The sequence below is a fragment of the Condylostylus longicornis genome, unplaced genomic scaffold (assembly GCF_029603195.1).
Source record: "Condylostylus longicornis isolate FDR11 unplaced genomic scaffold, ASM2960319v2 ptg000119l, whole genome shotgun sequence".
Taxonomy (NCBI): domain Eukaryota; kingdom Metazoa; phylum Arthropoda; class Insecta; order Diptera; family Dolichopodidae; genus Condylostylus; species Condylostylus longicornis.
Genome location: NW_026578087.1, coordinates 35,606 through 62,995, shown reverse-complemented (window position 1 = coordinate 62,995; position 27,390 = coordinate 35,606). Strand labels below are relative to the sequence as shown.

The 27,390-nt window shown below is 27.3% G+C and overlaps 1 protein-coding gene across 2 annotated transcripts in view; it reads left to right on the top strand.

Moving 5' to 3' along the window:
- LOC129614797 (peroxidasin) overlaps nt 1-27,390 on the top strand; it is a 139,527-nt gene that overhangs the window by 90,975 nt on the left and 21,162 nt on the right. For both annotated transcript variants that reach the window (XM_055529672.1, XM_055529673.1), the window contains 3 exons: nt 5,569-5,829; nt 16,724-16,902; nt 20,955-21,133. In XM_055529672.1, coding sequence (XP_055385647.1) covers nt 5,569-5,829; nt 16,724-16,902; nt 20,955-21,133 — 619 coding nt within the window. The remainder of the gene's footprint in view (nt 1-5,568; nt 5,830-16,723; nt 16,903-20,954; nt 21,134-27,390) is intronic.

The window sequence follows — 27,390 nt, the reverse complement described above, 5'->3', positions numbered from 1 at the left end:
ATAACGGTAAAAATGAAAGCAAAAAGCAAGGCAGAAAAAAAGGTGAAAAACTGAAATATGTGAAAAGCAGAGTTAAAAATTTTAAGAAACACCTATAAATTTCTGTGTAATCGTATATGTCGACATTACGTAGAATCCATTTTATATTTTATTTGTTTTTATTTTAAAATTGATCTGGGAAAAAAATAAATAAATATTAGTTTATTTTATATTTTCATTTAGAGCAGGGATTGTCAACTTTTTTCATATCTCGGTGCGCAATAATTCTTCGAAAAAATCGCAATAATGAAGGTAGTGAACTTGAGTAACGCAGTGGTACAAGTGTTGCAAACGTTAAACCACAACTGTGGCTCAAATTATTTCAAAACCTTAAATTGTGTAAAATGCGGCCCGACTATATTTGCGAACGGTGTAGGTTAAAAAACATCGATTTGATGAAATACGTAGAGAGTGAGCAATGGAGCTAAAAGAAATATCGAATATTTTCCGGGGTTGAGATACTCGTATATCCAACTTTATTTCTATGAATAAATTTACTATGAAAATTTATATTCAAAGAAATGAACATTTCTATGAATATAACCTAGCTTAAATTAGTTTTCAGAGTAGTGTAGGAATTGATCTCAAAATGTGGTTGCAGGAGATATGTAACTATCCTGAAATGAACAAGTTGTCACATTATAACACAAATTTCTCCGTAGCTGTTAATTTGTTCAAATATATGGGATCCATTGAGAAAATTCGGGTAACCCCTCTGATCACCCCTAATATTAGTTTTTTTTTTTTTTTCCTCCACTGGGACTGAGGCCCCTAGGGCCTACTCAAATCGACCCATAGGATTTTTTGTGATTCCTATCCCCCTATATTAGCCCAATTCCTAGGCCCCTGACAAACCGCAGTATGGCATCCACATCAAGCTACGAGGTCCTCCCCAGGGTCAAAAAGCCCCCCCGAAGCACCTCAGCCGCAGGCGAGCAAACGCCTCGCACTCACACAGCAAGTGCTCCATGGTTTCGTCCTCATCCAGGCATAAACGGCAGACCTCATCCGCCACCCTGCCCATCCTTTTCAGGTGGACCCTCGTGAGGCAGTGTCCAGTGAGAACCCCCACTAATGTTCTCAAGTTTGGACGACTGAGCAAGGTCAGATCTTGCAACCCCCGGTCCCAGGGGACGCACAAATTTCCTTGAGTGCGACAGGCCCAGGCAGCTGTCCCAGTGTTCAACTCTGGCCCGCCCCTCCCATTCACTGAGGGTACGCCAGACCGTTGTCTTGGGCACACCAAAGCATGGCTCCGGCCCAATGAAGGGAGTTCGTATCCTCATGGTCATAATGAGCAAGTTTCAATATCGTATTCGTCATATTATTTCACCCGAAATTTGCTTTTCAAGAGTGAATTTAATTTTAAATTCATTATAGTTTAAATTTTAATATTTTTGGACACATTCTGAAGATAAGAATTAAATTTTTACCGAATTTATTTCCCACAAAAAATTTTTTTTAAGAAAATCTTTTGCGTTCTACTTAAAAAAACTTTTTTTAAGATCATTTTTTTCTCAATATTTTAAGATTCCCAAAAAAAAGTGACTATTTTTTAAATTTAAATAAAAATTCGGTCCGGAATTTTTCTCTATTTTTACAATTCATTTTTATGTGTTGCCTATTTTATGTGATACCTAGATACCTACGTATAAACATAAAAACCTTACATACGATGATATTGTCGTTATCTTTAGACTACCACAAAAATTTGGTTAAAAAAAAAAATTTGCTAGCTATGACTATGAAATAAGCAGAGGCCACTGTAATCAATACTCCATCACTTTCTCTATGTAATCGTATCTAAAAAATTTATTGATCTCTCTTTGAAAAATGTTGTCATCTTAACATTTTAACACGTAAAGTGAATCAATAATGTTCACCGAAAATTAAAGGAACAAAAAAAATTTTTTCTTTCTTTCTTAGTAATTTGTAATCATTTGACTTTCTTTCCTGTGCACAAACATGAATTTTTTGTATTGTTATATTCACATACACATATGCACATCTTATTGAACTCATACACTTACACTTTTATAATTTGATTAATGAACATTAATGTGCCGTGTATTTTTTTTCTTTAATATTTTTACAAACAAATAAACATACAAACCTTAGATAAAAACATAAAACTCTTAAGCATAAACACATATACAAACTTCCAACAATATATAAAATTAAATTCGAACATTTTTATTGTCCTTGTATCAAAAACGTAGAGAAAAATTACGGGTATAGAAAGAATTTTTTGCTTTCTTTGTTGAAATGTTTCTTGTTTAAATCGATCGATTGTGGGAGACAAATCGTTTCGTTAACTTAAAAAAAAAATTTTTTTCGGAAAATAAATTTAAAAGAAAACTTATGTTGAAATTGGTACTGAAATTTTCCCAAAAACAAGTAAAAACATTTCAGCCGATCTCAATTGACTGAACAATACCCTACACGCCTTGAACATCTGATAATGACAACCTGTTTTTTAAATATTTAACATTAGCTTTTAGGATTGTCGGATAGACAATCCTGAACTTGTTGCAATACCAAAGATCTAAGAGCTGACAGTGTTATCTGAATTTGTCAAAGATGACAGTTAATTTAATCTGTCAAAGATGTCAGTTACCTGAATCTGTCGAATGTTACACTTACCTGAATTAGTATTGGATGAATTAGTATTTTTCTTAATTTAAATTAATATAAATTATTTTTAATATATTTTTTTACGATTATTTAAAATTAGTTTTCAGAGTTGTGTGGCAGCCATCCGATCTAGATTCCATTAAAACTATCTGAATTCGACTCACGTTTACAAGAGTTGATACCAATATCTTTATTAGCTTTTGTAATATTTGGAATAATCTATATGGGTTCGGTAACCAGCCGAATCCGTTGTTTCTAATTGGCTTAATTACAATAGCAGCCATCCTTGACAGAAAAGGAGCAATATCTGAAAATTTGGTGGTATTTGCCATATTTGTTTTTGAGTAATCTTGCGATAGAACCGACAGACGGAGAAATGTACGGGCGGAAATGTTTAAATTAACACCGAATTTTACACTGAAGGTTTTGGGTATAAACAAATTGTATTTTATAAAATATTTTGAGATATATTAAAAGTTTTTAAAGAGAAAAAAATTTGAGAGCATAAGTTTATAATAAATTGGTTTTGGGCAACATTTCGTACATACATAAACGAACAAATGACAACTTTTTATATAAAAGATAAATAAAAGTTGGTCAATTTATTGAAGTTCAATTAATTAAATGTGTGGGTATTGTGTTGGTTAACACTAGTATGAAATTTATTAAAAACTTTTTTTATCGATTTGGAATTACATCGGATTTTATATTCTACGGTTTGAAAACGAAAATTCCATATAATGTTACGCCATTTTTAAAATTTTATTTCTTAAAATGTACGATAGAGGGGGAAATATTGAATGTTGTTTTGATTTTTTAACATCAGGTGTAAATTTAATACGCAGTTATTTATAGTTATGTGTATTGCATATTGAAATCTACCGAAATCATTATGATCTAATTTATGGTATTTTGGCATATTTTGCAAAATGGAAAAAAAGTTGAATTTCAAAAACTTTGGAATTTACAAGTCCTTGTACTTATTTCAATTTTTCATTTATTATTTTTCAAGAATTTTATTTAAAAGTAACATAAAGAAACAATTTATTGCGACATGGATTAGGGGGTATTGTTAAATGAAAAAATTTTAAATGTCGAGTTTTTGACGCGATTGCACTTTTCTACATTAAAGATGCGAAAATAATTAGTGCTTGTTAATGTCATTTGGAAAGTGTATACTGTTCTGTCGAATATGGGCTGTTCGCATCAAATTTCATTTTGATTAATGTTCAAAATATTTTAAGCGATAATTTATACAATTTAATCAATGTTATTATAAGCGCGTAATATATCATACAGGATCTTGTTTTATGTATTAACATTGTACTTTATGTATTTTGTTCCAAAATCATTCTAGTTGTATTTAGTGTAAAAATATTATAGCGGGTGTTAATAATTTGGTACGATTGTTACCCTTTTGTCTTTATTCATACCGAAAGTTTTGGCCCTTCTCCACCTCGACCACTTACCATTCATGGTGTCGCTATTTTATTTTAAAAGCAAGTTCCGCAAAATTGTTGTATAATTTTTGAATACTAAAATTTCTTACATTGTATTGCTAAGAATTCCATGAGAGGAGCAATTCGTTTGCTCATATTAATAGAAAATCTCTTTACAATTGAATATCATTTTCAGAATTGAATGTTGTATGGCACATGAAATGTCCTTTATTACATCCTTATCAAAAATTCTTGTCAAAAAATTTTATTTCTCTATATTAATATTTCAAGTTGAAAATTATTGAACGCCATTATTGTAATTACGAAATTTTCTTTGTTCATACAAGAAAAAAAAAATAATTAAAAATTTTGAATCATTAATCAATTTAAAGTTAAATTTAATAAAGATATGAAGATTCCCCTGTGTATGATAATTTAGAATAATTAATTAAGATTTTTAAAAACATTGAAATGTAAAAATTGTTAAAATAAGTTGTTCCTTTTTTTAGAGGAAATGATAAACCATTAATTATTATTTTTTTGTTAGACAGAAGTAAATGACCCATGATTATTGTTAATTACCATTAATTAATTAATTGTACAAAATTTTGTTCTCTTAAGAAAAAAATATTTAACATTGCGTAAATTCCCATTAAAAATTTTATAAAAATTTTGAGAAGGAAAAACTTTAATTCTGAAATTTAATTTACAAAAGCGGGGCGGGTTTTTTTTACTAAATTTTAATTTTTGATCTTCAAAATTTTGATTTAATATTTTTATTTCAATGAGAAATTTGAAGGTTTAAAATGTTATAACGTAAAATGGGCTGCGTTGCTAGACAGACATCCTGACTTAGTTTTAGTTGGACGACAATTGTTCACAATTTACTAATTGATTTTTAGAAAACAATTCTCAAAGAAAAATTCTGTTAAATGAATTTTGCTACTTTACTTTCATATGAAATTTGCTTTCAACTAGCAAAAAACGAATTCAGGATCCAAAGAATTTCGTATAGAATTCCAGTACATTTTGTTACTTTCAATTATAATTAAATTAAAAAAAGTCATTCACATGGAAATTGAATTCATGCAATTTAATGCAACCTTCATAAACACAAAAATATTAACAGTTGACTAAAAATCTAACTGTTAAATTAATGAATACAAAATAATGTCAAAATAATTTTTCATTCATAATTTTTAAAATAATTGTCATCTATACATCAACAATTTTAAATACCAACACAACATTTAATATAGAAACATTGGTTAACCTACCGTAAATTTTACCGTAAAACTTTGTCAACATTTTAATAACACTATTAGAATGAATTTATTATTATTGTCATCATCAACATCATTATTACTTTATTATTATAATAAACATGTATGCATATTTAATGTCAAATTATATATTTAATTTATGTTTTACTATTTTTCTTAATATTTTAATGTAGAAATTCCTGAAATTATTTTGGCACCACAAAGTCAAACTATTAAAACTGGTGCAACATTAATATTAGAATGTGATGCAGATGGTAATCCACAACCAAAAATATGGTGGAAACATAATGGTATTGCATTAGAACAAAATCAACAACAAGAACAACAGCAACAGCAACAATTAGTATCACCATCATCTATAAAAGACAATAGAATAATGTTATTTAATGAAAATACTGAATTACAAATTTCAGAAGTAAGAGAAAATGATTCAGGTGAGTAATAAACTATTATAATAATAACTTTGTTTAAAATAATTATTATTATGTAAAATATTTTACTATACACATATGTACATATTGTGTAAGGACCTATATACATTAAATACACATAATATTCAGTCATGCATTTAAGTTATAATTAAGTTAATTGTGCAAGTGTATTTTTGGAGTGTGTGTGAAATGAAAATTATAATGATTAGTAAAATTAAATAAAATGTTAATTAAAATATGAGATTTTGTCGCTGCATATTCAAAATTTACGTGCATACATGTATGTTTGTACGAGTGTATGAAACCTAGAATTTTGTAATAAATAATTTTTGAAGTGATCATTGAAATGTGAGGGTTATAAATTTTAATTGGTGTTTAATTAACATGGAAACGATATTATAATCATAATAAACTTTGAATTAATTGTCTATAATATAAAAGTTTTAGTTGGGAAATATTCTTTTGTGCTGGGAAGAAAGTAGCTTATAGCCTGCATAAATTAAGGAAAATAATATTATAATTTATGTAATACCTTCATTTATTATTGAAAACCTAAAATATAGAGGACGATAGATAAGAAAAATTTATAGTTACAAACTGTTTTTGTAATATGGTCATAATTAATAACTTAAATTTGGTACTTTTATGTACTTAAAACTTATTATTTAAGAAAAAAATTCAAAAATATCAATACTAATACCAAAATAAACGATAAAAGAAGAAATTTTATGACAAAAATATAAATTATTCTTAATACACTAACGGTTTGACATTATTTCCACCACCCTTCCCCACCTCTTCGTATTTTTCACTCCTAATTTGCGGTCATTTCATATATGTAATCATTTATAAAAAGAATTTACAGTAATTTATAAGTGTAAACGAAACCTGAAAATCAAAAAGAAGAATTAAGATGACAAACTAAAAGTCATAAAAGTGATTTATAACCGTTCCAACATTTTGTCATCTAAGTCTGAAGAAGACAGAAAGAACAAAAAAAATATTTGTTATACGTATAACAATAGTAGTATGTATTGTTATACATGGTATGTTGGAGGTAATTAAATTTATCGAATATTAATAAAAATATAGAAGTATCAGGTAGTTTATAGGAGAATTCTATAGAAGTTAGTCGTATGGTTATGCGGGTTTGTTACGTGCCGCTTTGCTCAGGCAATTAGCTACGTTTGTTTGTTCTCGTCTTTCCTTGCTTCTAAATAGGAATAATTGCTATTTCAAATTCCTTATTTTTTTTTGTCCTTTATTATAATATTTTTGAACAATTTTTAGCAACTTCCGCCAACAGTTGCCACAGTTGTATATGTTTATGTTGTCTGAACTTTAGTTCAAAATTCTACTGCTTTATTCGTTTAGGTTACTTCTCTCACTCTGAAAGAAAATGATTAAAATTATAGATCTAAAATTATAGAAAATTTGACTTAATTGTTAATTGTGCCATAAACTTTGAAATATTTAGTTCTTGTACAAAAATGTCGTCGTTGCTGAGGATCACATTTCTGTTCGTTGATAACTGATCGATCTTAACGCTTTTGCTTTTAATTAACAACTCAGCCGACAATGTTCAAATGTAATGTAATATGACTACATCACTTGTTTTTCTCAGCGGTGTTAGATATACGACATTGTTAAGTATGGAAAATTATTGAATTTTCTTATATAAAAGACAATAAAATTCACACATTCTGTCACCATATTACTATCAGAGTGTAGAGTCACATAAACATTTCGGTGATTTAAAAAAAAAAATAAATAATGAGAAAAATTAGAAAAATAAATAAGAGAAGCGAAAAACAGGAGAAAAAGACCCTGTTAGAAAAAAAAAAATTTGTGGCAGAAATCAAAATTTATTTTTTTTTTTCTTTTGTTTTTTTTTGGTTTTCCGTGATCATGTTTTGTGGGCTCTTCTTTATAATACATATTCGTAACGAGTCCCTATTTTATGCCCATGACTCATGACAAATTCAATAATAAAAGAAATCAAGGCAATACAACAGCCAAAAAAAAACAAAACAGAAAAAAAAGGTAAAATTCAAAAGCAGAGCAAAAAGAGACAAAAAGTAATAAGAGAAAAATGTTTTTCTCTTGTTTTTTTTTCTCATTTTTGTTCTCTTTATTTACAAGAAAAAATAAATTTTTTCACTTGATTTTTTTTGCCTCTTTTCTTATAAGTTGGTCCTGTCTCTATTTTTTCCTGCTTCTTTGAATTTTATTTTCGGGATTAAATAGATTAAGTATTGCATATGTAGGTATTTTACCTTCATTTATTAGGATTGCCTAGAGTTTTGAATAATTTACGTGTTCATAAAAAGAAGTTGAGGTAGATTTATACAAGTTCAGTCTTATTAAATATTAAGATGGAAAAAGTGAAATTTTGACTTTGCTATATACAATTAATAAAACAAAAAACAAGGAACGTGAATTTTTTTTTGTATTTTTTCAAATATCTTGCTCGATATCGTGAAAAGTTGCTGCATGGTAAGCATTGAATTGAAAATTTTTTCACTTTTTTATGCTACAGGAAATTTTTTGGAATTTTTTACTCAAATTGTAGTTGTAGTAGTAAAACGACCGGGGGACTATCCGCCCGGTACCCTACTTAAAGCCCATACACTAGGTTCCAACAAGGAGGTCCATCAGGAAACCTTAAATTAACACTCGCCAACCCCTTACAGCAAACACAAGTAAAATATTTTACAAAAAATTCGGCTCGTAGATTTCTGTATGTAGGATTTGCCTAGCATTTTTGTATTTTTAAATTGGGGAATTAATTTTTCTAATTTATTTTTTGATTTTACATCATCTGGCCACTTTATTAATTATTACGTTTTCATATCCACGTTCTAGAGTACCTAAAAATAAAAGTTTTCGATTAATATTTTTTTAAGTTCATATAGGGCAGAAAATAATCATTTTGACATAAAAAGGAAACATAATTGCAGGCTATTTATATGTGATTAACGTTTCAGAACTTTAGTTATTAGCGATTTTATATTTTTTTTTTCGTTTGATTTACTCATTTTTCCACTTTTGTTAATTGGAAACTTTTCCATTTATAACTTTTGAAAAAAAAATTATGATTAAAAGTGAATTGAGTCCTTAAGTCCTCTGTGTATTTGTAAACGCTTTTTTTTTATCTATTTATCTTTGGTAAAAAAAAATACCAAAGCAAATATCGAGAGATTGTTAATGAGAAAATGTTTTTTAACATTATTGCTCTCGGTTTTTAAAATAAAAAATTTTTGACACATTTTATTCTACAATTATACGCTAGAGTCGCATATGACATTTTTTTTTGTATGAAAATTTTATTTGTAAAATTTTTTCTGTCTACTTTGGGTCATTCTTTGTTTTTTTTTTTGGAAATTTGACAAACAAAAATTATGACATTGATTTTGCGAATGCCACTATAATATTTCAAAAAATTGACTTTAAATATAAAGTGCTTAATAATAAATGAAAAATTCTTGTAAATAGTGGGAGAACCGCGAAAGTTTATTGTAAATTTTTTATTAAATGTTATTAAAATAATTAAAAGCTACTCAAATTCAAATAAAAATTATTGCTGATGACTTTCAGACGTAAAATTTTCTCTGTGCTAAGAATTGATTGTATGTAATAGTGAATGTAGTTAAATATTTAGTCCATTATAATAGGGTTCTCGGCTCCAAAAAACGATTTATTTTCTAGAAAGAAATCCGTTCCCTTCCCCTCCTCCCCCTTCTTTTTCGCACTTCTGCGATCATATGATCTTTTGTGATTTTCATCCCCACTTAAATTAACAATACCGAGTCATGAGACTTCCGCGGGAATCACAAAGCCTCTGCCGAAGTATCTCAGTCATAAGAGAGTTGCCACCTCACATTCACACAATAATGCTCCAAAGTCTCGCTTTTTTTCTAAAAACGGCAGAAGTGACTCATCAGCTTCAAATTGACCATCAAACGCCAATGCCCAGTCCAAATTTCTGTAAAAATGCAAAATTAATTTTTAAAGTTTTTTTTAAAAGTAATTGTCTTTCTTAATTAACTTCATGCTCCAATATTACTCATGCGGGAATCAGACTTGAATGCTCTTTCAAATCATGTTTTCATCCTTGAAGTATGCAATGTGTTTTCGGTTAAAATTACAGTAGTATAGGTTCAATCGATTTCTTAAATAGAATTGCTATGTATGGTGACATGACATCATATTGACATATCAGATTTCATATGAGTGTTGGGATTAAAATTTTTAAATTGAGCTGCTTTTAAATCAATTGAGCATCGAACTTTAAACATAATATCAAATTCGGTTTTAATACACAACATAAATTCCCCATAAATTATTTAGTGGAAAACTTCAGAACCACTAAAACAAATAAAATTTGATCATCTCAAATAATTCTCAGTAAAATAAAATTTTTACGTTATACTTTGTTTCCGAAGCAGATTATATAGGGCACAAAACATAAATGTAAAACTTTTTTGCCCATAAAGTTATGAAAAATTCTCTTTTATTTTTTCTCCATATAATGGGAAAATTTTCTTCGTTATTAGTATTCAATAAAGATAAATTGCAATTTTCCCTGAAATTTTCCAAAAAACTATCATTTTGTTTTTTCCTCATCTTTTTATTATTAAAAAAAAACCTTGTAAATTCAATAAAATTGTTTCGCTGCCGTATTTTTTAATCGATAACAACCATTGTTTACGAAATTTGTGCTTTTTTTCTGAATGTATGAATGTTTTTAATGACTGTGCATTTGTATAAATTCGAATTACCAATGGAGAATTGTGAAATAAATGAAATTTTTATTAATGAATTTTTAATGCGATTCGTAAATAAAATTTGGGTTAAATTTTATTTTTTGATATGAAAAAGTTTTAATTTTTTTAATTGGTTTTTTTTTCTCTCTTTGTTGTGTAATAAATTTTATTAAATTAGTTATAAAAACCAATTTTAATATTATAAATAAATATTTTACATAAATGTAAATTAAGTGGTAACGAGAATAACAACAAGAGTTCATAAATGTGATAATAATTAACTGTACATAGTTAACTTTACTATCAATAGCTAGAGGATTAACAGTGTGGAATTAAAATTAAATGTAGAGACCAGAAGTAAGAAGAATTGACTATGTAAATTCAGTGATTGTACGAAATATTGTTTTTCTCGAAAAAGGTGGTCTTGCTGGTAAAATCGTTTCTTTAAAATTAAATAACATTTATTTTTTTGGTATTTCATAAATTTCTTTTTGGAATTAGGAAGTCGTAACGTTTCTCAAGTTAGAGGTCAGAAGCGTGTATTGCAGATTTCTAGAATCCAAACTTTATTCCTGCAAAACTTTGCAATAACCTTAGCCTATACTATTTTCTAAAAGCCCAAAGTCACCAAATGACAATTTTTCACTAAATGACCTACGGTGTCAAAATCAAATAAAACATCTATGCTTGTTTCTTGTCATGTGAGCAGTTTCCGTTACACTAACGTATGTGGTACTTTTCAATAACATTGTCACCTCCTTGATCTGGCACAGCAACGGCGACGACTGCATATATGCACGACTGTTAACTAGTTTTCCGGTGCTTTTCCATAATTTTTCTGCAAAGGTTAGTCACATACATGAAGTTCAAAGCGTTTTTTCCTATATTTCACTTAACTGAAATTTGTCATCCAGTACCACACCGAGATAACGCACACTCACTGTACTGTTGAATATCTGTACAGTCTGGCAGTCGAATACTCGTCTTTTCCTTGTAAATTAATTGACTGCTCATGGCTAAAGAAAAAACTTTCCAGACTATCTTGAAAGCCGCATTAAGCAGGAGCTTATTACAGAGTAACTTAAACTTAAATTTGATTCTGCGAATGATTTATTAAGAGTGAATTTTTATTTAATTCACTTTAATTTATTCATTGCGTATTATTTGTTTAAAATGTGAATGTAATATTTCAGTAGTACCTAAATATTCATGCTAGTTGGAAGGGTATAGTTTGAATAAATAGAAACAAATTTGGGTTGAAAATTTCTTAATTGCAAAAGTTCTTTCTCAAAATTTGTTTCTATTTAAATAATCTGACGTCTAGGTACACTTCAAGTTCGAAAGTTTTTAATAAATGAAAGTTGCCTAAATCAAAGCTTTCTTTCATTTGCATACAAGTGATCCGTAAAAATTTATGAAGAGAGAATAGGGGAATTAGAAAAAAAATTCAAGAGAAAATACATAAAATAAGAATTTTGGTGGTTGAGCATTTCAAAAATTTTCTAGACGCAAAGATCTACTGGGTACGGTGAACTTCAGCCCGTTTTTTTCTAGGTAAAACAAAAATTTATAAATTAAAGTTTGTTTCCAACTAAATTATATTCGACTATGAGTCCAGTTTATAATCTACAAGTCTAGTATAACAACAAACTTTCAAATTATTTTTTTATTCACCTTTACAAACGCTCATTTTAAAATGTTGCAAAATACAAAAGAAGAAAAAAATTAATTTTCTCTAGCAAAAAGTTTTAGTTTTACGGGAGAAACTTTTTCGAACAAAATTACATTTTTTTTCTCCTTGCATTTCTACTTTATCAGGATCAGTAACTTTAACTTATGCAGTAACAACGAAGGATTAACTTTGTATGCAATTTTAAAATTATTACTACACATTCTACATTGATTTATTTTCAAAAAAGAAAAAAATATGGCCGAAGTTTGTAAAAATAATTTTAAAGAATAAAAACAAAAATGGAAATTACGTAAAAGCACAAAGTATTAATTTCAAATATTAAGGATAATAAGGTTATGGAAATTTTTTAAAAAGTCTTGGATATTTTCTGAAATATTCATTATGCAAATTCATGCACATTGTTGGGAAGTATAAATTCATACTGGACAGGACGGAAAAGGACGAAACGGAATCAGAGCATTGCTGGAACAGCATAAAGTTCTGGAAAAGAGTTTTACGCTCTACTGGATTTTATGAGAGAGTAAAATGCTATACTGACTGCATAAAATGCTATATTGAATATTGTATTTGACTGCCTGAGAGTATAATTATAGAATCATAGCCTGGGAGCATGGCAAGGGCGGCGGTAATGGCAAATTTGTTTATAAATACATCTGATTTAGTGATAACGTTCACAATAGAAGTGCCATTGTGGCATGATGGTGAGAAATTTTTTGTTTTTTAATTTTACCATTATCGCGGGGGTACGTGGACAAATTTTTGTTCTCTCAGCACTATATTTTGTATTTTAAAGAATAAAATTATATTCTTGTAAAATTACAATTAATATTAAAAATTTCAACCATACACAATTTATTTAATTATTAAAATGTTTATTTAATTAAAAAACGCTGTAAATTCTAATATGAGATTACATACTCCGTGTATGATTAACTCGCGAGTATAACATGCAAAATTAATTAAAGAAAAATAGGCAAACAAAAAATATTTTTAATTCCAACTGGAGAAATTTTTTTCTAGTTATAAAAATAGCTAAATATACTATTACAAATTTAGAATTTGCTTATAATATTTGTAAAATTTTGCTCAACTATTCCGCAGATTCATTTCATACTCTCTTTCCTAAATAAGCTTATTCTCTTTTTCTCTTGGACTATGAGGGAAATGCTATTATAAATTCTCTTTCTTTATTTCTAAATTGTGATTTGTGACGTACTAATTTTGAGTAATACTTTCAATTAGCGTATATACGAGTATAATTAAGTGACTTTTGTATGAATCCTTCAGTGTGTAATCTGGTATTTAAGAAAAAAATGAATCATCAGAAGTTGCGATAACATTCGAAATATTGGGACATGTGTTCCAATATACCCAATCAACTTTAGGAGATTATAAAAGGAAATTGTGAAGATCTTAACATATTGAACATTTTAAGTATAAGTCGACTGAAATAAGCCACAGATTGTTTGAAGCAAGCGATTTAAATTACGTTATTGATTGTCGTGAATTGTAAAGTTCGTAATTAAAACACCCTCTCCGGAAAATCGGAGTATTTTAAGAGTAATTTGGATCACATTGAGTTTTTCAATAAAACAAAATTTTATAATAAACTTTTTCTTTTCAGTGAAAAGAAATTAATGCAATCAGAGCCTCTATCAATTGTATGTGTTCAATATATCAATTACACTTCAACTGTGTGGTTCTCTACTCACTCTATAAATGATTTAATAATATTTTTTAATGAAAATTTTCAATTATAATTCAAGCAGTTATAAATCAGACATTAGTGCTAATTATATATTCTACACATCTACTTAATTATTAATTAGCTTCAATAAAATGTTAAAATAATGCCAATTTCTTAAAAAGCCTCTCGATTCTCGAACATGATATGAAAGTCTTTAAAATGCCGTATATAGACTGCGATATTGAGTGCCATTTTATTTATTTATTTATTTTTCGATTATATTCAAAAATCAAAGAGAAAAATATTTGCTTTTCTAGAAGTCCTGATTTTTTCTTTTGACAATAAGAGCCTATGTACTGCAGCAATCAGATACACGTTTGTTAGATACATGCTTGTGCACTAATTTATACATATTTGGTTGGATGAAAAGGTCCTCTCCAGCTCTTTATTATGCGTCAATGCATACTGCGATAATTTTTTTTTTTCATTTCAATAATTTTCATATTCCATTTTTGTTTTTTTTTTTTTATTTGAACATTTTAACTTTTGTACAATTTAATTCACATTAATACGTACGTATGTGCACATATACAAAATCATAATTGCATGTTTCATACCTAAAACAAAGAAGATTAAAATTAAATAGAATCAGAAAAAATTACAAAAAAAATAAAGTAAAAAATTTTAGTTTTATTTATTTTAGGTCAAAAAACTTGTTTTTTCATAACTGAATAAATAACGATTTCAAAATATTATAAATGTTTTATAAAAACCATAACATTTACTAATTTTAACTTTGATCTTTAAGTACTTTACATTTTTAATGTTCTCACCAATACACTCATATACTCATATAAAAATATACAATAGTGCACACATAACATTTATTTTAAAAATGGAAAAATTTACTGCAGGATTAACAAAAATTCGATGTGAACGTCATATGACCGACCGCATATTGCATTTACGTCATAAATTCTGATTATGTATGAAATTTCAAACATACGCTAATACGGTCATCGAGCTATTCAGTTCCTTAATGTCAAATATCACCGCGAATGGCCTATTTTATTAAAAAAGATTCCCCTCAAATTCCTTCGATATAAGTTTTATGCAGAAACACACTTGTCAATTGATTCTATTTGTAATTTTATTTGATTCATAATTGCGAATCAACTCCAAATAATATCAACTCTATTGGTAGAATTCTATGTGTTAGAGAAGACGGTGTCTACAATATTCAGTAAAGATATTTAGAAATCCAGTCTCATCAAAATCCCTTCAGCTAAGGATGAGATACAAAAGTGATACAAATAAACGGAACAACCCGACATCTCACTAAAAAAAATATATTTTTTTTTTACATTTTCGTTTAATGTGGAGGAATGCGTTTACCTCGAAAATTCGACATATAGTATATGATGCGATCACAATACTTCCTTCACTTTAATGCAAAGCGGTCGTTAAAAATTGAGCTCATTTAATTCTGTTATATTTTCGTACAAGTATAGTGAATATTTTATTATTTGTTTGACGTAAAATTTTTATATAACTCATATGAGTGTATTTGTAATGCTTTTTTCAATATTTTAATATCCAACACACAAATGAAATTAAAATTTTCATATTTGATCCCCCAAAAACTTTCATAAGAAAAATATAAAATTGAAATTTAATATTGGATTTTGATAAAATTGTTTCTCGGAATTAGAAATTTTAGTGAAATCAGTCAATAATAGACTGGTTGTTGATATATAAATAAGGGTTCTGGGATTCAATTGAAAATCTACCCAAACGAAAAATCGTAATGCAGAAAAGTTATATTTCAAAATTCTAAAACAATTGACTTTTTCAAATTTAATCAGTGAACTATGTCTAATTTGAGCAGCTTTTATAATAAATTTATCAATATTTTAAGTGTGAAAGTATGAAAAATGAATAACTTTAGTATGGCAACTAATTTTTAAAAAGATTATGGGATTGGACAAGAATTAGGTAAGAGTTCTTATCCCGGGGTCTTGCTGTGGTACTGCCAATTTAGAAGGCAGCTCTATAAGCTGGACCTGGAAAGCGGGAATACCTACAGATTCTGTGGAGAGAATGAGGAGCCACAGTACATTTTCTGAGAGAGTGTGGTGGTCTCGTTCGCTGGAGAAAGGAAATACCGGAGGACTTTATTTTCATGGCGGCGGAGTTCAATAGGAGGGATGTTTCTCGACTGGGTGTTGTAGAGCACACCTTGCACTCAGAGTAGGGTGGGGCTCAATAAACCCTAATATGTAGTTGTGTTTCGTTGTTACCTTGGTTTTACAAAAATACAGATTGGGCGGTCGATAGAAAAACTAATTCAATGTCAACTTAATGTAATAAAAAATTTCAAAAATTTACAATCCAGACAGTCTCTGCCTGTGTTTAGAGCCATTAGTATACATGTATTTGTATTAGAATATACAATAATGCATACTTTTCCGACCTCATCGTATGTGTATTCTTTCGTACGATTTCAAATTTATTGTATAAATGGTGGTGTTTTTCTCTCCACTTTTGCCTTTTTTACTGCACAAAATTAAATTTAATTTACTAATGCATTACATAACACAAACATACTTGTAATTACAAATGTACATATTCATATGAGACCATTTATTACATAAAATATACGTATATATATATCCTTTAAAAAAAAAAAAACTTTTCATTTTATTTTCATACAAAAAAAAATGTTTTTTTTTCTTCTCCAAACTTATGCAGGTCAATATAGTTGTGTTGCTGAAAATGTTAATGGTGTAACTGAATCGATTGCTGATATTATTGTTGAACAAGCAAGTGGAAAACCACCACATATTGTAGATGGACCATATGATTTAGAAACTATTCCCGGTACAACAATTGAATTACCATGTAATGCTGAACAAGGTCAAAAACCAGAGGTAAATTTAAATTTATGAAATTTCAATTTTTGCAAAAAATTATGTAATTTTGCTTAAATATTACATTTATATTTTTGTACTGCCAATTTATTTCGAATTCGAATTTACCAATTAACTTTGAATTCACTATTCGTATTAATCATTTTTCTATGTCATATTTCATTAAGTTTAAAAATAGAACCAAAGCGGCGAACGACAACGGTACTATATTCACTACAAATATGTTCACGTTTCGTCGCGAAAAATCGCTCGTATTTTATTTTCACCTTGACGTACACTTACATATTCTTGTAAAATTGCCTATTTTTAGGAGTCAAAGTGGATTTTTGCTACAAATATTGTACTTTTTAGATTAAATGCCTGTTGATTGTACATATTTGGATTATATTGCTTTGTTTGTTATATATTTTGGGAAATAGGAGTTGTCGTTTTGGTGTTGGAAGCAATCACGCATAAAATATAATTTTGTGTGTATAACGGCACATTTTAATTGCCCTATATCAGTTGTTCTCAATAGCTAAGATGAGAAACTTTGTAACAACTACAATTCACTCTGCACTTCATCATACAATAAGTGCGACGATAGTGAACATCCCTTTTTTTTTAAATTTCGAGTATTAAAACTTGCTTGTATTTTATATGCTTTTATCTTTTAATAATTGAATAACATTTTTATCCAACTATTTAAGTGAAAATTTGTTATCAATTCACATTTTGTACAGTTAAGCTTCCCCCCGCCCCCACCTCACCGCTCTCCATCTATTTAATACAGTATTCACATTCACTTTCTTTAATCGAAAGTGTGTGTGTGGGTGCATAAAAATAAAATGAAAATTTTAATTTAAGGCATTTAAAATTAATTAAAACTGCAGAAATATAGGGAGCGAAGGTTTCCCTCAAAAAAAAAAAAATTATTCTTACTGTTTGGTTTTTTCGCTTTTAATATAAAAAAAAATTAATGACACAAAAAAAGAGATGAAATAAAACAGAAGGGAGCGTAAAACTTTTAATTTAGTAAAAAAAAAAAAATATAAAACAAAAAGTGTCACGGATGTAAAGTTCACCATAATCTCAGCAAAAAAATACAAAAAAAAAAATGCAAAAGTTTTATTTTATTTAAAAAAAAATTAAACGAAAGCACTACGAAAATTTAAATTAAATGGGTAGGAGGAGAGAGAATAATTAAAGAAACTTAATAAATTTTTTTATTTTTATTTTAAAAGATTTTTTTTAACTCTTTTCCATTCAACCTTTATCACCTTTTAAACTTTTTATAGGTATCTTGCCTTACCTTACCTCAGTACCTCTCTGTAACTATACACGTACACATAGTTCTTTTTTTTAGCCTTGCTCTAGTTTTTTTTCTCTTGATATCAAAAAGTTAAGAATTATAATTGGTCTCTTAGGTTGTCAGTTGACTTAATTGCCATCTTTTATTGCACAGAGATAACTGTAAAAAAAAGAAAAGAGAAAAATAGAGAATTTTTTTTTCATTTCTTTTAGTTTTTCTCTTTTTGTTTTTTTCTCCGATTTTTTTTTAAGTGAAGAGATTAATTTGTTCTAGTTAAAATTAATGGTGACGCTTTTTCCTATTTATTGTTAAGTCAAATATAATAAATAAGAAACTTATTTGAAAGTATATATCGCTCTCCATCTCTCTCTCTCTCTCCCTCTCACTGTTATTTATACTTGGAGTGATATTGAAGTCTTATAACCTTATATTTTATATAAAAATTCAATTGTAAGATTAACTCTTTTAAAATTTAATATGAATTTGAAATATAAAATAAGTATGCCAATTAAATTATTTTTATTTTGTCAGGGTTGGGTATATGAAATAGCTAGATCATGAATGTTTTTGAAGTTTAAATTGGTTATATTAAAATATTGCATTGAAATTATATTTTATAAATAATATAGCTAAGTCTCCAAGCGTAGACACTTTCTCGACAGTAATGTGAAAATTCTCCACACTTTTTTTTTCTCTCTTGTGTCTGGCGTTCTTGCTTCGTCTTTCAGTATTAATATTTATCTCTTTCAGCGTTATTAGGGAGCAAATTATGAAACATACTTCCTCAGGAAACACAGTTGAATGAGAGAGTTTTTTTTTTCCTTTTGACCCCTTGGAAGAGCATAGGGCTAGTACATGAAATCGTAGATAGTCATGCCTCAGTTTCATTGCGTCATAGAGTTTTAACTAAGTAGGAGACTAGCCTGCCGTAGAATGAGAGAGTTGTTGAACTTTATTTGATTGTTATAGATGAAGAATTAGTGCGTCACTAGACTGCCATTTTATATTTTCCATTTAAAGTATTTAATGTATTTTATTATAGTGCTCTAATTTATTATTAATTATTTTAATTACCACTATAATATCACTTAAATATTTAAAATGATAATTTATTTTATTAAAAGACTGTCATTTTTTTTCTTAATTTATTATTTTAGAATGAAAAGTTATTGAAACACCACTCTAACCTCATATTTTATTTTAATTTATTTGAAGTCAATTATTGCATTTAATAATCTAAATAGATAACCTAATTAAAATAAAAATAAAATTCTTCTATTCATATATACAATAATATTTAATTGAAATAATCATGTTAATATTTGAGTTTTTGAGTAAAAGAGAAAATAATTTTCTTTGAAAGTTATTGACCGGAAAATAAAATATGAAAGACACTTTCAAAAATTGTGTGTTTGTATATACGAAGCTGATGTGCAAAAAATTTATGCAATCTGAAATTCTCAATACGATTAAATAAACTAATTATGGTAATAAGTAAAAGATTATCAATATAAGAATTTTAATGAGTCTTCAAGAAAACTAACAGTTCAATTGAAATTAAGTGAATTGTGTAGAATTATCTGTTAAGTCAAGATTTAAATGAATTAGAATTTTAAATATGGAATGGTTTAGATTAATTTTAATTTATTTAACAGTATATTAAAAGTAATTATTTAGATATCTATTAAATTCGACATTATGCAGGGTGGCCCGGTTCTGGTTCTCGGGTTGTGATTCCTTGGACTTCTTTGGGGAAAAAAACGTATGGGGGGTTAAAAACCGGATTGAAAAAAGTTCTGTGTCGCAAATATTCATTCTAGTTTCGAAGCTATTTAAGCTACAATAATTAATTGTTCAAAGTTTTTTATGTCAATTGTTGGATCTACACAACAGTATACCAATGATTGTGGATTACAGTATAAAGTAATGTAGAGAACATTTCGTCGGCAATTTCTTCATGCCTCTGTAGCTCAGTTGGTGGAGCGTCCGCCTAGAAAGCGGTAGCTCACTGGTTCGAGTCCAGTTCGAGGAGAAAAATTTTTTAATTAATTTTTCTGCCTTTAGCTCGTTCCTTTGACTACGTCATTCATCTGTTCTACAGTTGCATTCATTAAGTTAGACGTTCCTTTGCCATACATAATTTTCATGACACGCGTGCCGTTTTGCACTCAAGGTCATAATATATGTAAATAATTTTTTGCTAACTGTACAAAAGACGATTACACTGAAGAAAAAATTCAAGTAAGGGTTTGAATCTTGGCTTAATTCATATCGCTTTCTCATATTAAAGTAAAATTTTCATTAAAAAAAATTTAAATTAAATTCAATCGCAAATTCCAAATTCGAAAAAATTTATAATGCTTAGCATTTTGTAAACATGTTAAGTACAAATTCATTAATGAACTTACAATTATTACCCTCAATATTAAAATAATTTTCACTGAAATATTCACCAAAATATTATTAAAAATAATTAATAAAATGAAAAAATCATTATTGCAATTATTTGCACAATTCTATATTTAATTAAAAAAAAATATATATATATATATATATATATATATATATTTGCTTTTTAATATTTATTAGTGATCCTTCAGTTTATATTTTTAATTTCATGCGAATTGAATTTTCAAATACCTTCATTTTATATATGAGTTTATATAAAAATATTTTTAAGCTAATTAAGGTTACGTTAATTATATTATTATCCTTATATAATTCCTCCTATATTCATCATTATTATTATTATTATTATTAGATAAAATGGCGTAAAGATGGACGTTTCATAACAAATGATACAAATGTGAATAAATATCAAATTAGTTCAACAGGAAGCTTATATATTAAAAATATAACAGAAATTGATGCAGGACGATATGAATGTGGGCAATATAATGAATATGGTAGAGATATTATATCAGGATTAATTACCGTTAGGTAAGTATAATAATAATATAATTATTAAAAAATTTATTTTCTCCCTCCATATCTCGTTATTATTATTATTATAGTGTTAAGGATTTATTTTACTATATATACTATATAATGCTTAATTATGATATACATATAATATACATACACATATGAGATGAAATTGAAAATTTTCTATTTTAATTCAATTTTAAAAATGAGTTCATAATACTTTATGTTGAGATATGCATTTGAAATACTTATATTTGAGTATAACAGTGTACATGGGTACGTGTTTCGTTTTTAAAGGGGAAAATTTTATTATAAAAATTTTTTAGATAATATTCAATTATTTAAAGTAGATGTTAAAATTAAAATAAATTCAATTTGATGAAAATTTGATCCTTTCTATATTCAATCATTCCGTGCCACAAAATGTCACTTATGATTTTAATTCAGTGTATTAAAAATAGGTTTGTTTTTGGGTTTTGGAGAATAGCAAAATGAAATTGGGTTAAACACATGAAAAGAAGAAGAGAAAAATACAAAATAAATAAAAATAATTCGAAAAATCCTGTTGATTCTAAAAATCTTTGTATTTTTGCATTTAATTCGAGAACAAGATGAACAATTACAATTTAATTTTGTTTTATAATGTATAGAGTATGAAAAATAAAATTTAATTTTTATTATTTAGATCATAGATGACGTTGTCTTTGAAAACTTTATTAATTCAAGCGCATTAATTGCGTTAAAAATGATAATTGACATTGTTCTGTTTGCATTAAAAAATTCAGTAGAAACATTTGTCGTTGTTCTCAAAGTTAGTTTTGATTTCAGAGATATTTGTTCGGTGGTTTAATTATTCATAGGTGAAATTCATCTATTGTTCAACTATTATTAATAGTCTAAAACTGCGGTATTTAAGTACAATATTTAAATTTCTGCCATATTTATTGTATACTTATTTCTTCCTGAAATTTTACAGCTCGAAATGGGGATGGAAATAAACTGAAATTTAAGAAATAAATGGAAATTTTGATATACATAATTTAACTTTTATCCAATAAATTCAAAAAGTGGGGTATGATCCAATAAATTGTCATAATTAAAATTTTTCGGTGTGGCAAAAGTGTCAGTCTCTCTTCGGTTGCAATCAAATTTTGCAAACATAGTAATATGCGGTACTAATGAAAATCTAATGAAAATCGAAAAATATTTTCAAAAGAGCTTAAAAAATAGTGAATTATAGAATGTAGTCATGCGATATGCCTTTATTTTAAAATGTTTGTTAAATTGATGGTTTGAAATTTTGTTCCGAATTCTAATCACAAAGATCAATTGAATTCGTTTTTCCAACAAAGGATCATATTCTGCTATACTTTCTTGATTATCTCCGGAAATTACAGAGTAGAATTTTTTCAAATGCAGAAATTTTAGTCGTCTGTTTTAAACGGCTTATTCAACAAAATAAAGCTCTAATTGCCTGAATAGCACAAATTTTGCAATATATTTCAAATCGACCTCAGTAACAAATCATTTATAACTAATTTGTATTTTAATAACTTAAAAGATTAAGAAAATTTATTTTAAAAACTAGTAACAATAAATTTTAATGTTATTGAAGTTAAAAATGAATTAAGGGATTTCTCTTCTTTATTTTCCAAAAACAACTCAATTAAGTGCCATCAAGAGAATCACGTTTTTATAATAATTTTTGTTTTGTTTACAAAGCCTCAACTTTACTATAACTCAAAAGTCCAGTTTTAAGTGATTAACATATTAACTATCTAGGGGTTTTTCTCCTTTATCCCTGTATACACTCAGAGAAAATCTACTGTTGTTTTGTCGTTTTTTTATAAATAACCCAAACTTTTTCCAAACAAAAAAAAATTATAAATAACTTTCTGGCTTTTCTTTTTAGTTTTCTTTACTAATACTTTAATCCCATGTACAATAATATATTTAACACCACATAATAATCCTTCGACATGAACATGATGTGAGAAACAAGAAGAACATGAATTCAACTTACAAACTAACCATACATTTAAATGAAATGGAAGGAAGGCGAAACATAAAGCCAACAAGAAGAAAAAAAGGATATTAATTTTATTCTTTTGCATAAAATCTGCCTACATTATTACAGAAACATTTCTCCCTGAATTATTGCCACTTTATTTTAGTTTTTTTTCAGAAATTATAGTTTTGAGTTTTTCAAAAACCTAAAATTAAACTGAAAACTGGGGCACAAAGATGACAAACTAAAAATAAAAAAGCAAGCAAGAAAAATTAAAACTATGTCCAAAAAAAAAAGCTCTTAGTTTTTCCTGGAAACATAAGAAGTACGAAAAAAATAATTTTTTTTGGAAAAAAAAAACTCAAACTTAAATTACATGTAAGCGAAATTGTTGCCTATATATTTTTTTAACTAACATGAAGAAGATTTCCCTTATGGTCATAAAAATGTTATGTACACAAAAAAACAAAAAATAGAACGAAAACAATAAAAATGACAATAACAATAGTTACCAAAAGGGAAAAGACAACAAAAAAAATAATAATCCTTGCATTGTTGTATACAAGGCCATAATCCCTACATAAAAAAACACAGAGAAAAAAAATAGCAAAACAACGAGAACAAAGAAATAATCATAAAAAAAACTCCTTTTTTTCCCACGGCGATATTATTATCCTTATCCTATCTTTATATTCGTGTACATATTTTTTTTTACACATACAAACGCAAGTCTTTTACACTCATTACAAATTTTATAGAAAAATATTTATTTTATAAATTTCTCATACAAATGAAAAAACAAAAGAATTTCACCCAATTTATCCCTTTTATCATCACTTTTAAAAAATTTTTTATATATAAAATAATGTTTGAGTAATAAAAATAGGAGCCCTATACAATGCGCTTCCTTTTTCACATAAAATTAAGTTGAGAGTTTCGGCAAAAAACCAAATGAAAAAACCAAGGACATTTTGGAATAAAATCAAAAGTGTACACAGATGATTCGACTTAATAGAAGAATATTTTTGGGGAACAGGATTCAAAAAAAAAAATTTGAAAAACAAAAGTGAATAAAAGGCTTTCAAACAAAATTTGAGCCAAAATTTAATAACAGTAAAATCAAAAGTGTAAACGTTTGAAAGGGAAAATTTTAAAGGTTTTTCAGTTCAATTTTATTTTTGTTTCGCAAATGGTATGATGATTAACAGTCAAAAGAAGATTAATATGAAGATATTGCTGTTTGTTGATGTGTGATGTTTGATTGTATTATTTATTTTGTATGACATACAAAATTAGTATGACATGATTTGAGAATTAAATTCAATGTCAGACTCGAATCGATTAAACTGATGCTTCTACTGAAAACACATTCTCTTGTCCTTAATTACTTTACTAAATTTCTGTATGTTGTGTGCTTGTATTGTTATGTATGTATGATAAACAAACGGTTTGACATGGTTTGTAAATTAAATTCAGTGTCAGACTCGAATCGATTGAGCTGATGCTTCTAATGAAACTCATTCACTTGTTTTTGATTACATATCTAAATTAATGTGTATTGTATGATTGCATTGCTCTTACTGTATGATATTATACAAACAGTATGACATGATTTGTGAACCAAATTCAGTGTGAAGTTCGACTCAATAAAACTGATGCTTCCAATGAAAATAAATTTTTTTTTGCTCTTAATTACTTATTTCAACACTGTTAGTTTGAGAGAAGCGAATAAATTTTCTCTTAAGAGAATGGATGTTAGTTGTGAAGTTAGTTAAAAAATTGAGTTTGAACTGTTCGTTATTAAGACGTTTCACAGTTAATTTCATAAATTATAGAGAAAATTTGAAATGAATATTAAATTTGCCAAAATCCAAAAACGCATTATCATAAATATTTTAAATGAGATGAAAATTTTCTCTAAACTATTGAGATAAATCGTTATGATTCTCATTAACATCGTGATTATTGTTATTGGATCTTAAACTTAAGAATAACCATAATAAATTCATATCTGAAATAATTCAAAACAATAATAATGAAGAAGAAATTAATTAATTTTTTATTTCCCTTCATTTTCTCTTTTATTTTATAATTCAATTCAATTAATATATGTAATATTGTCATCTTAATTGAATTATAGAGAATAAGAGAGGAGATAAAAAGCAATTCTGCTCGCGTTATAAAACTCATTGAGACAAAACTAATTAAAATTTCCTATTGTTAATATTTAGACTCATTCATTAAAAAAAAAAAAAAAAATTTTTAAAATTCCATTCAACCTGACAATAACAGTCTAGCTGGAGAGTATAAAATCTTTATTAAAATATCCTTAAAAATTATTACAATAATTTTAAAATTTTTATTATAATTTGTTTGTTTTCTTTTTGCTTTTACTTTTTTCCACTCTTATCCTTATTATTATTATTTTGTCGTTTTAAATTATCATTAAAGTCATATTATCTAGATTGCTTTGACAGACTGGCGAGATTTCATTTAAATTATCATTATTCAAATTAAGTACAATCTAAAGTATACGAAATGAGATGATAAAAAGAAAAAACCAAAAAAAAAAGTAAAAGAGTGAACTAGATGAGATAGAAATTATTTAGGAAAAGAAAAATAAGAGTCAGAGAGAGAGAGGGAGAGGGAGAGAGAGAAATTATGTAAAAAATTTATTCAAATTTATTTTTAATGTGAAAAAAAAATTTTTTTTTGTTGTCATAAAAAATTGAATATTTTAGCATGCGCCAATAAATATGCAATTTATATTTTATGTAAATTAATGTTAAAAATGCATTTATAGCTATTTTCTTTTTAATATTTTTTTTCTTTTATAAATTTGGAATTTTTTTCTCAAACGTAAACAATATTTTATCAAAATGTTATTAAATTAGGATTTAGGAAATTTATGAGAGAGAATTTTTTTTAACAAAAATTTTTGTAGCACATTTTTGATCAGTAAAATAAAAATAGCGAGAAAAGAGAGTTATTGTTCAAAATTCGGCAGCAAAATTAATAATTACTCCCCTCTACAATTTAATATGACTTCAGTCTTCGGTATTGTTTTACTACCAACTGCATTGTATACAAAAAGGCCGACTATATGATGGCTTCAAATTTTGGATGTCGAGTTTTCGGTGGGGACGCACTTTTTCTAGGGAAACGTAAATAAACTACTTTTAGAGAGATGTTGGTCTGTCGTTCTCTCAGTATGTCGGTCTGTGTATGCACGCGCGTATCTCAAGTTCGGCTGAATCGATTTTGATGAAATTTTATATGTGAGTTTATTTTGGCTATGGCACGGATTCAAGGATAGAACTGATGTTGACTGGTGAAATTTTCAGAGAAATGTGCCATCCGATTCTACTAAAAAACAAATTTACAATTTTTTAGGTATGTTAGCTAAGCTGGCTAATCTCCTAAATTGCATGTTCAAAATGCATTCCCATAGTCTTCTGTAACATTTTCAGTAAACTTCTCAAGTTTTTTCTTCTGTGGCAATTTTTTTCGGAAACGTTCTTTGAGAAGACAATAGTTTCATTTAAATTCTTTCCTACTTCAAATAAAGAGTTTTCATGCGGAAAAAGAAACTTGTTATCATTCTCATTTCAGTGCAATATGTAACCTATGCCAGCTCCATAATGAAAATCCTGTAATTTGTTAACACATAATTACAGTTTGTTCTTGACTTTTCTTTCTTCTAAACAATCAATTTGATTTTTTAAATTCAATACAAAAGTGTTCTTAAAATTTATATTTCTACTTTGCTTTTTTATTATAGATCATAAAAATTTAGTCTTAGATTCTAAAATGTGAAAAATTTTAAGAAATAACAACAAAATAAACAAAAAAGAATTACAATAAAAATTTCTTTTGATCCCTTTTTTCACCATATAAAATTAAAGACCCTTGAGATGTTTTTTTTTTTAGGAAACTCTCTATCAACAATCATTAATATTTTTAAATAAGAAATAAAACATATTTTCCGAAAAAAAGTAAGTCAGTCGAAGTTTTTCTGTTAGGATGAGCGTTACTTCTACACAGACACAAGCATATTGTATTCTTCTACACATGCAACTTTTCTTTTTTTTTGTTCTGTTTGTTAAATACCTTGGGAATCAAATAATTTCTTTAAAAAAAAAGTACCAACACACACTCTGGACAGAAAACGAAAACAAGAAGGAAGATAAAATTATTTGAAACTAAAATTTTAATGCTAAGAACTCTCACTGGAAGAAAAGATTTTTCGCCCCTTTTGTTTTTT